This window comes from Triticum aestivum, chromosome 2A (assembly GCF_018294505.1).
Source record: "Triticum aestivum cultivar Chinese Spring chromosome 2A, IWGSC CS RefSeq v2.1, whole genome shotgun sequence".
Classification (NCBI taxonomy): Eukaryota; Viridiplantae; Streptophyta; class Magnoliopsida; order Poales; family Poaceae; genus Triticum; species Triticum aestivum.
In genome coordinates, this window is record NC_057797.1 from 526577825 (window position 1) to 526591962 (window position 14138).

A 14138-nucleotide genomic window follows, 5' to 3' on the forward strand; every position below is an offset into this window, starting at 1 on the left:
TAGTATTAGACACTGCCACTGTTGAAGCAGAGTGGCTACGTGAGCTCTTGGTGGACTTGCCTATGGTTGAAAAACCAATACCCTCTATCCTGATGAACTGTGACAATCAAACTGTGATCGTCAAGATAAACAGTTCTAAGGACAATATGAAGTCCTCAAGGCATGTGAAGAGGAGACTAAAATCTATCAGAAAATTGAGGAACTCCGGAGTTATTATGTTGGATTATATCCAAATGTCAAAAAACTTGACCGATCCCTTCACAAAGGGTTTATCACGTAGTGTGATAGATAATGCATCGATGGAGATGGGTATGAGACCCACCATATGAGTTGTCCATAGTGATAACCCACTCTATGTGATTGGAGATCCCGTGAAGTAGAAGTGGGAGACAAGCTGTTGGTTAGCCGGGAGGAGAGTATTCATATATTAATTATCCCACTCCGTGAAGATGCAATACTCTCCTGATATGTATGACATGTTGATACTTATCTTAATGTGTTCCAAGTGGTTTATTCGGGTAAGTAGAGATGTTATCCTGCAGAGCATCTCCTCAGGAACACACCTATCTGAATTTGACTATTAACGTCGCAGTCTATGAGAATTGAGTGTTTTCTAATAAATTCATGAAAGGCCCTGGAGTATGATGTATACGCTCTACCCGCGAGGAAGCCTTGCGGCAGCCCAGTATCGGTCAAGAATTTGTGTGGAACTAGTCTCGCAGAAAATTTGTAGTTCAAGACATAGTCCACTATTCAAGTTGTGATCTGGTGTAGCATAAATCTCTGAGTGGAAGTTCAACTTTACAGTCTCCACTGAGCACCGGTATATAAACAATGTTTTGGAACTAAATGATGAGATGTGCCAATGAGACTTGTGTGGGGTTATTAGAATTTTTCTAGTAGGCCTTTGGCTCAAAGCTCAACTAAAATTCTGAAATTCTCTTGGCCCATTCATGCACACATGTGAGTGAAGTGAGTGAGACTAAAGTTTAGTCCCACCATGTAAGTTGAGTAAGAGTTGCACTTTTTTATAAGGTGGGCTCTTCTACCACTTGTATGAGCATGAGAAGAGGAGACCTACACGCGTGCTCCTCCTCGCTCGCCTCGCCTCGTCACGACGCGTCGCGCCGCGGATTGCGGGATTGAGCCGAGCCGAGGACTGGGATATGCACGTTGTCTATATTTTTGCTGCTCGGAAAAGAATAATGAGTCATTAATTAATAATTAACGGACGTTGGATCGCGACTCAGACGTGGGTTTTACTCCCACAACCTACGTAACCCACACTATATAGTCAGGCAGACGTCTACCCTAACCGTCGCCGCATCGTATGGTTTCGCACCACCGTTCCAGATCATTGCGCCGCCAAGTAAGTCTTCTCCATCCCTCCTGTACGGGAGAGGGGCGATCAGGTTTTTGGGGAGCGTACTCGCGCGACTGCTGGCAGCGACGACTTCGCCAACGATGACTTCTTTCCCGACCTCGGCAACCTCATCCTCGACGACATGTGCGACAACTTCAATGTCGTCGGTGCTGCTCCCGCTGCATCGTATGTGATTCTATCCTTCTTGTTTGAGATCATGGTAGAATTCATATTTCTAGTATGTGCCTTAGATGTAATTTGTTCATCTACTATGCTAGTTTGCATGATTAGTTTAATCTCTGCTATTGCTGTCATGATTTATCATATGTTTATTCAGATTAAATCTCATAGTAATTTGCTCATATTTCCAACAAGTACATGGATGTTTAATACTTCCTCCGTAAACAAATAGGAGTATGCTCATGTATTTGTTTACGGAGGGAGTACACATCTATTCATTGATGACTGATCTTGCAATACATATCCAGCCGGAAACTCTAGTGTTGAACTAAACCTGATACTGTAATACTCATCTTCTCATTGCTGAAGAGTTGACAAAACAAACAAAGAAAAATCTGGACAGAAGGGCCCGTTTTAGTGACAAAATGAAGAACAGAGCGGATCACAATTCACACATTATTAATACTTGTATCAGTTCAGTTGTACAAAAGTTTGGCAGAGTATGATACACCATATAACCCTCGCAATAAAATAAATAAAAACTCCACACAAGTGGCAAAATTAGGAAGTGTTTCTAGCTTTACATGGGGGCTAGTTGCTAAGCTCTAACCAACAAACAGAAACGGGGGCAGAGAAAATGCAGGACCTGATGATTGCTGACAGAGAAACGGCGAATATCACAAGCAACCGCTAAAACCTGACCTCTTCAGGGCTAACAACAGTTCAAAGGTGGCAATACGACCTCCGAGCTAGAACTCCTGGTTGATAACCTTCTTTTCATGCAAGAAGCTATCACTCGTCATGAACCCGTCTTGGCTGAGTATCATCTTGGCCAGTAAAGTACATCATGACACCGAGAAGAGCAACAACAAACATGAGAATGTATAATGAGTTCATGCTGACAAGAGAGTGCATGAAACCCATGAAGGAAGGGCCACTGACTTTCTTCTTTATTGTTCTCCCTGCTCTATATCCCTCGAGGAATTGGCTTAATTGGGATGCTTGGTCGCCTTCTTCTAACTTCTCTGAACCCTCCACCTTCGCAAGAAGCATTTTTAGTCAGTTACACGACATGGCGAACTATAAAACGGATGCTGACAAGCTAAGCAGAAATAGCAGGTTAAAAAACACACTTCCGTATTTCTTTTCAATATTTTTAACCATACCTCTATATCTAATTTTCAAACTTCTAAAATACCATATAAATATGAAAGGACTAAACATATCGCTTCTACCGAATACGATATAACCAATATAAGCACGCCGATGAACAGTGATACACTAAAGGTGGTTTCATTGGGATGCTGGTAGCTGGAACAAGAATAGATTACTGAGGTAAGTGTTAGACTTACTAGTTCATACTCTTCATTTCTGTCCCACACTAGCAGCTTTGGCAATTGTGAGCTCTTGGAAACATCAAAAGTCTCCACAAACTCCTCCCATTGTTTGACTCCAACATATCCAAACACCAAATCACGGTTCGCATGAGCAGCAGACCTCAAAATTTTTACCAGCTGGGTAGAATTTACATCCGAGTCATCCTCCAAAATTGCGAGGACAACTTTTCTGTCATCATCATCCAGCAATTTCAGTGTCTCGGTGTTGATGGGGACAGTCAAAGGCAGCAGCGATTGCCTTACAAAATCCTCCAAGAAACGTCCTGTGTACACAACAAGACCGCCATTTACTAGCCTCATAAACGTGGGACGATAAGATATTAAAAAGTTTCTACTCCCTCCGTTCCTAAATATTTGTCTTTCTAGAAATTTCAACAAGCGACTATATACGAAGCAAAATGAGTGAATCTACACTCTAAAATATATCTATATACATCCGTATGTGGTAGTCCATTTGAAATCTCTAAAAAGACAAATATTTAGGAACGGAGGGAGTACATGTTAGTCAAATTACCACTCAGATTCAAGAAACTAGAAACTGTGAATAATAGACATAAGGAGGGAATAAAATAATGCTTCCTAACAATTACCTTCAAATGGGCCATAGAACACACTTTGTTCATTATACTTTGGATGAACTGCAACCAATGCTGGGATCTTATTAAAATCATATGTCGCCATCCAGTCCTCAGAAAAATCTTTTGCGACGGCAAACCATGCTCTTTTCTTGTATTTTCCTCCATATTCAGCAATCAATGACTCGTTGACCCCAAAACCGATGAACATCGGAAAGCTTGTGCCGGCATTCTCAACAAAGCTCTTGATTGCAGAATCCGACTCAAGAGTAGAAACATCAGGCGCAACAAACTTCTTAAGATTGCGGACAAGCAAGTCAGCTTTCCTTGAACCAGTGTATTCAATAGGGACCCCATGTATAAAGAGCATTAGAGTAGGGAACCCACTGCACTCAGAAGAAAAATAAAGAACATCATAATGATAGCATGTACAAATCTCTAAACCCAGACTAGTTATGGGCGGAACACTTACTCCACTCCATATTTTGATCCAAGCTTCCTGTACTTGTCGGCATTTACTTTGGCAACCATGATGGGCTCACTCAATCCCACCAACACCGGTGCAGCTTCATCTAACTGCAACAGTTCATTTTCTCAGTCTTAAGTCCTACAAGACAGATACTCCAAAGTTCCCTGCTTTTATAACAGTTGAAATAAGCAAATGTAAAATTTGAGGATCTAGTTAAGGTCAAGAAAGAAACATCTTGATACACCTATGGGTCTGGGTCTGTTTGGTTGGTGCCAACCTTTACCGTACCAAAATGTTGGCAGACTATGTTTCTTTGAATCTTAATTGGTTGGGATGCCAATGGAATCTTGCCAACTCTCCAGACATTCTCTTTACAAATCTTGCCAAACTTTGTCCAACAGAGGGTCAAGGAATCTCTAGCCAATGGTTGGCAAATTTTGGTAGGGCGTGCTACAACAATTTCCGTTCTTCCACATAGTAATCTACCTTAATTGAAGTGATGGTGCGTGCCATTTCATTGTCCACTTGACATTTAGGTCGCTACATAAGAATCCTAAAATAAAATTTCACTTTGTACGGTCTCGCCCTAACCTGCTAGAGTCCCAAGAGATCCCGGTAATGACTTGCGATCCGAAACTCTCAATTACCCTACTTCCAAAAAACTCGCGCAATTGCCGAGATCCACAGCGGCATCTCACTTCGCATACTGGACAGTCGAAACAACTCAATTCGCATCACACCTCTCGGGAGCAGTGGTAAGTAACAGGGTCAGTTAGGTGTGAGGTCGAGTAGCAGCAGTACCTCGGGGGCGAGGCGCTTGCAGTGGCCGCACCATGGCGCGTAGAAGTCGACGAAGAGGAAATCGATGGAGCTGAGGGCCGCCTCGAAGTTGCTGTCGTCCAGGTCTATCACCTTCCCGTCGCGCGGAAACTCCTCGGCGGCGGAGAAGGCCGCGAGCAGGAGGAGGGGAAGGAGGAGGAGAGGAAGCGGCGGCGGCGGTGGAGTCGTCGCCATCGCCGTGCGCGGCCGATTCGATCTTCCGCCGCGTCTGAACGGGAAGGGGTGTGGTTCTGGTGCCCACGGAACTGTCTGCCTGTCTTGATGGAAGAAGGGGTTTATTGGGGGAAAAGTTCATTTATGCCCCTTCTTCTTCTGAAAAAGAGGAACGCAAATTCGCATTTGATGAGCCATGTCGGCCTAAGTTTTTTTTTTTTCTTTCCTGATCTCGAAATGGGTAGGAGCAATTTGTTAGGCCCCGTAGTCCGCTGCAACGCCAAATGTAACATCTACTCCCTCCAATCCAAATTAATTGCCGCAGGCTTAGTATAACTGTAATACCCAAGCTCTCATGTTTTACCTCACTTACCAATTGAACTATAAAATACTTAATAGGCTCAAAAACAAAATTAAAATTCATCATCAGTAGAACATAAGCGAACAAGTACCAAGCCGAAGTACAGGCTTATACCACCACACAAACACTAAAGAGTTGAAAGTTTGAATCTGCCTCTTTCGCCATCTTGCAATTTTACACTTCGCGATTTCCGCCAAGAATCCATCAGACATGATTTGAGCAATTTTCGCCAGATTATACCAAACTACACAATCATTATCTGACAGCATATAAAGAGATGCAAAGTGCAAAAGAGGCGTCAACAGGTGCCAAGAGGAACGCAAACAAGAATTGGATCACACTGCAGGGTTTCTCCACAGCCTGGAAAGTTCAAGCCACTTGTATTATTAACAGAAAAGCAGTGCCGTAAAGAAACGAGCTTACAGATTCAGATCATCTGCTAACAGCAAATGGAGTAACACGAAACAACAAGAGTCAAGTGAAGTGACAGCTTTGGCTTCACAAAATGCTAAATTCAAAATAGGTCCAATAAGTAGGCCCTGGGAGGGTATGTGAGCTCATCCGGAGGCTTTCTTTTGCTGGAAGATGACCGCGAAGACCGGGACACCGACACCAATGCTTACGGCTCCCAGCACTGAAGTCCATGCAGTCAGCTTCTGATGCTTCATCCTGTGCAAGTTGTACATGTGCTTGGCGTGGAGGTAGTATGGCTCATCATGGCCGTGCCCTGACATCCTCTTCACGCCGGTAGCATGGAATCCACGTGAAGCTGATGTACACACAAAGAACAGGTAATCAGCAAGCATGAGCGAATTTAGAGATGTAAAAAGGAGTTCGCAACTCATTCAATCCCCACAACTAACATGCCCAGTTCTCCTAAACTACCACAGCAAACTTCAGTTCTTCACATTTTCATGCTGCATTGCTGTAGTCACCTCTAGAGTGTTTATAATGATCCATGAGGTCCACTGCCTTATGCCAAGAATTCTGCATTAGTATCATTTTTACTATTTTCGAGCATAATTGATGAGTTAAGACAAAAGTCGTGTCCAGCATGTCAGTTAGTACAGAAGGAATACTGGTAGCAACGAAAATCCAAAACAAATCGATAATTAAAACACACATGAAGATACAAATAAATAAGAGGCTATGTAAAGCACAGAAGAACAAATAGAAATCACAAGCACCAAAACCCTGGTGGATATTGATGACATGCCAGAATCCGACTATTAGTCTCTAAGTGTATGTGTGATGGTTCTTTATGAGCATCTATGACACATGATGCTCAGCTAAATTCCATCAACCTTATTATTTGTCCATATTTACAGCAGAAAGCACCTCAAGCAGCCTACCAAGAATTAGGACATGGATGAGCAAAAAGGGTTAACAGTATCATGTCACAGTACTAGTCTCCCAGGTGTATGTGTGATGGTTCTTTATGAGCTTCTATGACACATGATGCTCACCTAAATTCCATCAATCTTATTATTTGCCCATATTTACAGCAGAAAGCAACTCAAGCAGCCTACCAAGAATTAGAACATGGATGAGCAAAAAGGGTGAACAGTATCATGTAACAGTACTAGTCTCCCAGGTGTATGGGTGATGATCATGTATGAGCATCTGTGGCTCACATGATGATCACCTAAATTCTATCGACCTTTATTACTTGTCCATGTTAACAGTCAGCACAAATCAAACATCCTACCAAGTATTAGAAAACAGATGAGCAAAAAGGGTTACAGTGTCATAAGAAGAGTAATATTTTAGCATGAAACGCTTTGCAGGCTATGTTTTGTTTCGGCATATAGATGAGCAAACTAGCAGTACAAGGTTGCCAGTAAGCTTGAAAGTGATTTGGTTAAAGCTGGTAGTTAAGAAACATATTGAGTGGTATTCTTTTTCGTCACCCGCACAAAAAAAAAGAATGCATGTGTAATGTTCTTTCAGGAGCACCTGCCACTCACGTAATTCTCATGTACATTCCATAAATTTTAGTCTTTGTCCCTATCTACAGCAAGACAGAACTCATGTGTCTTGCCAAGAATTAAACACTACAAATTATGAACAGAAGTTGTTTCACTGCCATAAGATACACATTTTATTATTTAGTAACAAAAGATGAATGCAACTCATGTAGCATACACATAATTATGAGACTCTAACTGACAAGGAAATAGGATTAAATGCCATAAGCTATGTAGTATTTTCCTCACAGAAAGATAAGTATTGAAATACTGGTAGTCTGTTTCCTGTTTTTCTTGCATAGAGATGAACAAACTAGCAATGCAAAATTGCCAATTAAAAATGATCAAGCTGCTAGTTCAGAAATATATTTTGTCTGGTTCTTGTCTCTAAGAACGCATGTCCGATAATCCTTTATGAGCATCTACAACTCACACGATACTCACCTAAATTTCATCAACATCACTCTTTGTCCATATTTACAGCAATACGCAACTCATGCGGCTTGCCAAGAAATAGACATTACAATCAAATTTTGTTACACTGTCATCACAGCTAACAGTCTAAGTTATCGGTGTAGTACGTCAGTTCATGAATGATAAAATGGTCAGTCAACAAATTGTGTGTCAGTCCTTCTAGTACTCCCCACCCATATTCATTCCTGACAAGGCTAGTCGCTGGATCCATCCATCAAAGAAGGACAATGTAAAAAACTGATTATATAATAACCAGTTCAATCGAAAACCACAGCCATATCCACATCTGAGGGCCCATTTTAGCCTATGACGAACCATTTCCCCAAATTATATTAACGATCCCAAAACAGCCCGGTACTACGGTTACAGATTCCGAGTAATTTCCACGGGTCAAACAGATCTACCGCTGCGCAGATACACATCAATCGAGATGGGCAGAAGTACACAGCCGGAGACGCGGATCGCATCATTCAAACCCCAATCGGATAATAGAGGAGGGATAGTGGGAGGGGGGGTACTTGCCTGGCTTGGAGGCCTCGGCGCCGGTGGCGAGGAGGCGGATCCCGGAGCGGAGGCCGCGGTTGAGAGCAGTCGCCATCGCCTTCGTGCTCGTGTTCGTCTGGTCGCCGCCGCCGGAGTTGTGGTGGTGGGTGCGTTTTGGGGGTGATTTAACCGATCTGCTGCGACTCGGCTTTCGAGGGTTGTGCCCTTGCGATTGCGAGGAGCGTGGGATGGCCAGTGACTCTGGCTGGCTGGGCCTCCAGGCTTGGAAATGGTCCTATCCATGCATGGGCCTAGATGGGCTGAATAGGCAAAAATGATGCTCGACACTCATTTTCCTTGGTTTACTCACAAAAAAAATCTCGTTTCAATTACAATGATGACCCCCTCAAAAAAAATACTCACAAAAAAATCTCGTTTGGTTTTTTGTTTTTTGATGAAATCTTTTTTCTGCGGGATGTTTTTTGATGAAATCAAGAGCTTTATTGATCAAATAGTGGGATTACACTCCTTTCTCACACAATCCGTGAGAAAAAACCGGGATATAATTGATCCAAAGACAATGTATCCTAGAACTACATTGTTTATCGTAAAGATGTGCTAGTTCATTAGCTTCCCTCACCGTAAAGACAAAGACGAAATTCCTCGAAATTCCCGCAAAGCTCTTGAATTTCCTTCAAGGTACTACCAATCTCCGAGCAATCGACACTTGAAGTGTTCCACCAACTTACCACTAATTGGTCATCAATTTCAATTATCACCGTTCTATATCTCAGATCAAGCGTAAGCTCGACATCGTCTGGGACTGCAAATGCCTCCATGGCCATTGCCGAGAACCCATCATCGTATCAAAGGCCCTATGCACGAGATAAGTTTGCCCTAATGGTCACGAACTCCTCTGACCCATGCCTCCATGGTGAGTTTCCTCATAAAAAGAGGCACCAACATTGATCTTTAAGAAAGACATGACGGGAGTTTCCATCGCATGGGATCTTTAACAGCTCTAACCAGTTGTTTGTTTGTCTGTTTCAGCTAGGTCACTCACCACATCCAAAGCCCATTTGACGGGCTGCTTGATGGATTGGGAACTCTCTCCATGTGGTCTTGCATTTCTTTCTGACCAAATTGGCCGGCAGATAGAAGCGCATGTGCCAGGTTCTGTCTCCTCGATTCCCTCGAAAGTGTTCACCAACCAAGTTTCAGGGTGTAGGACTAGTAGTTTTATATGATCTCCTGCTAGAACAGCTTAGCCCATGTACACGAAAAAAACATGTCATGTCGTTTAATCTTGTTTGCAAGCTTCACAAAACCTGATCTGCTCAATATGCCTTCGATGATATGGAAGGGACAAAACCTTAATCACACACAACCAAAAAAATCCACACTTCGAGGGGTATCAAGAGCCACAATTTCTTCCAAAATATCTTATCCTTTCCTCCTGAGCTCGAGGTTGATTCAGTATCTCGTATGACTTCCAAAATCAATTTGTAAGCTAACATGACAAAGAAATTTCCTAGCATCTACGAGTGACACGCCCACAGGGCCTCCTATGCTCTTCCAACTAGGATTATAGTGATCATGGACACATCTGGCTCAACCAAGTTTTCAGCATGCATCTGCATGCATATCCCAGTTCCCATTCTCTATATCAAGCAATTCCCCAACCATTGTTGTTATGGGGTTGTCTGAATCCCGGTCGTGCCTGCCCTGCCAATAGCTGGCGTGCCAATATATTGGCGAGGGAATCCGTTGCCGGCGTTTTGCCAGCTCGTGGGTGCAAAAACTGAACAGCCATCCAATATTTTGGCGTGGCTTCAAATTTTTGGTGTCCAACCAAGCAATCACCTGCCCTAGCAGTTAACGCCAATTTTTTGGTGCGGCAACCTCAGGGCTATGATCCAAAGAACCCCTATAGCATTAAGTAGTCTAACCTAAACCCAGGCATGGACAGCCAAGCCGGGCCGGGCTCGGGCCTTGTTTTGCAGCCTGGCAGGTAGTTAGGGCCGGACTCGAGCTTCTCTTTTTCTGTATATCGGGCCGGGCTTGCACGTGTGTACACTAGGAAACAACATCCGGGTCGGGCTTTTCGGGTCTCGGACTTGATTTCGGGTCAGGCTCGGGCTTGAGAAAGGAAGGTCGAGCTTTTACAAGCCCGACCCGACCCAACGTTTGCCACTCCCATGAAGAAGCCCAAAGCTGGATCCAAGCCTGAAATTGAGTGCTTCTACTACAAAGGGAATGGTCACTGGAAGCGGAACTGCCCCAAATACTTGGCGGATAAGCAAGATGGCAAAGTGAACAAAGGTATATTTGATATACATGTTACTGATGTGTACCTTATTAATGCTCGTAGTAGCTCCTGGGTATTTGATACTGGTTCAGTTGCTCATATTTGTAACTTGAAATTGGAGCTGCGGAATAAACGAAGATTGGCTAAGGACGAGGTGACGATGCGCGTCGGGAATTGTTCCAAGGTCGATATGATCACCATCGGCATGCTACCTCTACATCTATCTTCAGGATTAGTTTTAGACCTCAATAATTGTTATTTGGTGCCAGCGTTGAGCATGAACATTATATCTAGATCTTGTTTATTGCGAGACGGTTATTCATTTAAGTCAGAGAATAATGGTTGTTCTATTTATATGACTAATATATTTTATGGTCATGCACCCTTGATGAATGGTTATTCTTGTTGAATCTCGATCATAGTGATACACATATTCATAATATTGATGACAAAAGATGCAAAGTTGATAATGATAGTGCAACATACTTGTGGCATTGCCGTTTAGGTCATATTGGTCATATTGGTGCGACACTTATGTTAAAAGGCCTCAGCCTGATAAGGTCGAACCCAAATTGCAGAAGTGTGTCTTCATAGGATACCCTAAAAACTATTGGGTACACCTTCTACCACAGATCTGAAGACAAGATCTTTGTTGCCAAGAATGGGTCCTTTCTAGAGAAGGAGTTTCTCTCGAAAGAAGTGAGTGGGAGGAAAGTAAAACTTGATGAGGTAAATGTACCTTCTCTCGAATTGGAAAGTAGAACGTTAGAGAAAACCGTTCCAATTTTGCCTACACCAACTAGAGAGGAAGATAATGATAATGATCATGAAACTTCGGATCAAGTTACTATTGGACAAGGTCGGCCAGAACATGTTCCGCACCAGAGTGGTACGGTAATCTTGTCCTGAAAGTCATGTTATTAGACCATGGCGAACCTACGAACTATGAAGAAGCTATGATGAGCCCAGATTCCGATAAATGGCTTGAGGCCATGAAATATGAGATAGGATCCATGTATGAGAACAAAGTATGGACTTTGGTGGACTTGCCCGATGATCGGCAAGCCATTGAGAATAAATGGATCTTTGAGAAGAAGACAGATGCTGATGGTAATCACTGTCTACAAAGCTCGACTTGTCGCAAAAGGTTTTCGACAAGTTCAGGGGGTTGACTACGATGAGACTTTCTCACCCGTAGCGATGATTAAGTCTGTCTGAATCATGTTAGCAATTACCACATTTTATAATTATGAAATCTGGCAAATGGACGTCAAAACTGCATTCCTTAATGGATTTCTTAAAAGAAGAGTTGTATATGATGCAACCAGAAGGTTTTGTCGATCCTAAAGGTGCTAACAAAGTGTGCAAGCTCCAGCGATCCATCTATGGACTGGTGCAAGCATCTCAGAGTTGGAATATACACTTTGATGATGTGATCAAAGCATATGGTTTTATACAGACTTATGATGAAGCATGTTTTTACAAAAAAGTGAGTGGGAGCTCAGTAGCATTTCTGATATTATATGTGGATGACATATTGTTGATTGGAAATTATATAGAATTTCTGGATAGCATAAAAGGATACTTGAATTAGAATTTTTCAATGAAAGACCTCAGTGAAGCTGCTTACATATTGGGCATCAAGATCTGTAAGGATAGATCAAGATGCTTAATAGGACTTTCACAAAGCACATACCATGAAAAAGTTTTGAAGAAGTTCAAAATGGATCAGTCAAAGAAAGGGTTCTTGCCTGTGTTACAAGGTGTGAAATTGAGTCAGACTCAAAGCCCGACCATGATGTCGCTTGAAGCTATGTCGGTATTTTCCCAAAGAGGAAGGGATGATACATCACAACAACGGTAGGTATTTCACTCATATATGAAACTAAGGTTATCGAACCAGTAGGAGAACCAAGCAACACAACGTAAACAGCCCCTGCACACAGATAACAAATCCTCGCAACCCGACGTGTTAAAAGGGTTGTCAATCCCTTTCGGGCAACGGTGCCAGAAATTGGTGTGTGACGGAAAAAAGTTGTAATAGATTGGATAAATAGATCGCAAATAAAATAAAGTGTAGCAAGGTATTTTTGGGTTTTTGGTTTAGTAGATCTGAAAATAAAAGCAAAGGAAAATAGATCGCAAAGGCAAATATATGAGAAAGAAGACCTGGGGGGTGTATGTTTCACTAATGGCTTTTCTCGAGAAAAATAGCAAACGGTGGGTAAACAAATTACTGTTGGGCAATTGATAGAACTTCAAATAATTATGACGATATCCAAGCAATGATCATTATATAGGCATCACGTCCAAGATTAGTAGACCGACTCCTGCCTACATCTACTACTATTACTCCACACATCGACCGTTATCCAGCATGCATCTAGTGTATTAAGTTCATGGAGAAACAGAGTAATGCAATAATAACGATGACATGATGTAGACAAGATCTATCTATGTAGAGATAGACCCCATCGTTTTATCCTTAGTAGCAACGATACATACGTGTCGTTTCCCTTTCTGCCACTGGGATCAAGCACCATAAGATCGAACCCACTACAAAGCACCTCTTCCCATTGCAAGATAAATAGATCAAGTTGGCCAAACAAAACCCAAATATCATAGAAGAAATACGAGGCTATAAGCAATCATGCATATAAGAGATCAAAGAAACTCAAATAAATTTCATGGATATTAAAAGATAGATTTGATCATAAACTCAAAGTTCACTGGATCCCAACAAACACACCGCAAAAGAGTTACATGCTACCTCTTGAGCATGTGTTGGTTTTCCCTTGAAGAGAAAAGGGTGATGCAGCAAAGTAGCGTAAGTATTTCCCTCAGTTATTGAGAACCAAGGTATCAATCCAGTAGGAGACAATGCTCAAGTCACCTAGTACCCGCACAAACAATCAAGAACCTTGCAACCAACACGATAAACGGGTTGTCAATCCCTTCACGGTCACTCGCAAAAGTGAGATCTGATAAAGATAGTAAAGTGAATATTTTTGGTATTTTTGTTGTAGAGATTGGAAAGTAAAGATTGCGAAATAGTAAATGAGATGCGATGTAAATAAAAGAGATGCAATATAATAATAAAGAGACTCAGGGGGCCATAGGTTTCACTAGTGGCTTCTCTCAAGATATCATGTATTACGGGGGGTGAACAAATTACTGTTGAGCAATTGATAGAAAAGCGCATAATTATGAGAATATCTAGGCAATGATTATGAATATAGGCATCACGTCCGTGTCAAGTAGATCGAAACGATTATGCATCTACTACTATTACTCTACACATCGACCGCTATCCAGCATGCATCTAGAGTATTAAGTTCATAAGAATAGAGTAACACTTTAAGCAAGATGACATGATGTAGAGGGATAAACTCAAACAAAATGATATAAACCCCATCTTTTTATCCTTGATGGCAACAATACAATACGTGCCTTGCTGCCCCTACTGTCATTGGGAAAGGACACCGCAAGATTGAACCCAAAGCTAAGAACTTCTCCCATTGCAAGAAAGATCAATCTAGTAGGCCAAACTAAACTGATAATTCAAAGA

General features: G+C 42.1%; 2 protein-coding genes and 3 non-coding genes across 5 annotated transcripts; all 5 read right to left on the bottom strand.

The window, feature by feature from the left end:
• Window positions 1–1983: 1983 nt before the first annotated feature.
• LOC123189238 (protein disulfide isomerase-like 5-2) lies at window positions 1984–5132 on the bottom strand. The gene is made up of 5 exons (XM_044601609.1): window positions 4786–5132; window positions 3988–4091; window positions 3531–3901; window positions 2896–3203; window positions 1984–2581 (listed from the first exon to the last, which is right to left on the bottom strand). Exons 1-5 carry the CDS (start codon window positions 4996–4998, stop codon window positions 2336–2338), a joined length of 1242 nt encoding a protein of 413 aa, XP_044457544.1. The 5' UTR covers window positions 4999–5132; the 3' UTR covers window positions 1984–2335.
• A 569-nt stretch (window positions 5133–5701) lies between these two features.
• Window positions 5702–8538, bottom strand: LOC123189239 (uncharacterized). The gene is made up of 2 exons (XM_044601610.1): window positions 8302–8538; window positions 5702–6107 (listed from the first exon to the last, which is right to left on the bottom strand). Exons 1-2 carry the CDS (start codon window positions 8375–8377, stop codon window positions 5896–5898), a joined length of 288 nt encoding a protein of 95 aa, XP_044457545.1. The 5' UTR covers window positions 8378–8538; the 3' UTR covers window positions 5702–5895.
• Window positions 6581–6685, bottom strand: LOC123038522 (small nucleolar RNA snoR103). Its single transcript, XR_006417907.1, has one exon. It is a non-coding gene; the product is annotated as a small nucleolar RNA snoR103 (small nucleolar RNA).
• LOC123038525 (small nucleolar RNA snoR103) lies at window positions 6758–6862 on the bottom strand. The gene has a single exon (XR_006417910.1). It is a non-coding gene; the product is annotated as a small nucleolar RNA snoR103 (small nucleolar RNA).
• Window positions 7701–7807, bottom strand: LOC123038524 (small nucleolar RNA snoR103). Its single transcript, XR_006417909.1, has one exon. It is a non-coding gene; the product is annotated as a small nucleolar RNA snoR103 (small nucleolar RNA).
• Window positions 8539–14138: the final 5600 nt, after the last annotated feature.

What these genes read in the sequence shown, in the direction of transcription:
- LOC123189239 (XM_044601610.1), bottom strand. Translation starts at nt 8,377, where the DNA reads ATGGCGACTGCTCTCAACCGCGGCCTCCGCTCCGGGATCCGCCTCCTC. An exon ending in CGCCGAGGCCTCCAAGCCAG is followed by an intron (nt 6,108 to 8,301) that starts GCAAGTACCCCC and finishes TGTGTACATCAG; the next exon opens with CTTCACGTGGATTCCATGCT.
- LOC123189238 (XM_044601609.1), bottom strand. Translation starts at nt 4,998, where the DNA reads ATGGCGACGACTCCACCGCCGCCGCCGCTTCCTCTCCTCCTCCTTCCC. An exon ending in GCAAGCGCCTCGCCCCCGAG is followed by an intron (nt 4,092 to 4,785) that starts GTACTGCTGCTA and finishes GAACTGTTGCAG; the next exon opens with TTAGATGAAGCTGCACCGGT. An exon ending in GAAATGAAGAGTATGAACTA is followed by an intron (nt 2,582 to 2,895) that starts GTAAGTCTAACA and finishes CTTCTTGCGAAG; the next exon opens with GTGGAGGGTTCAGAGAAGTT.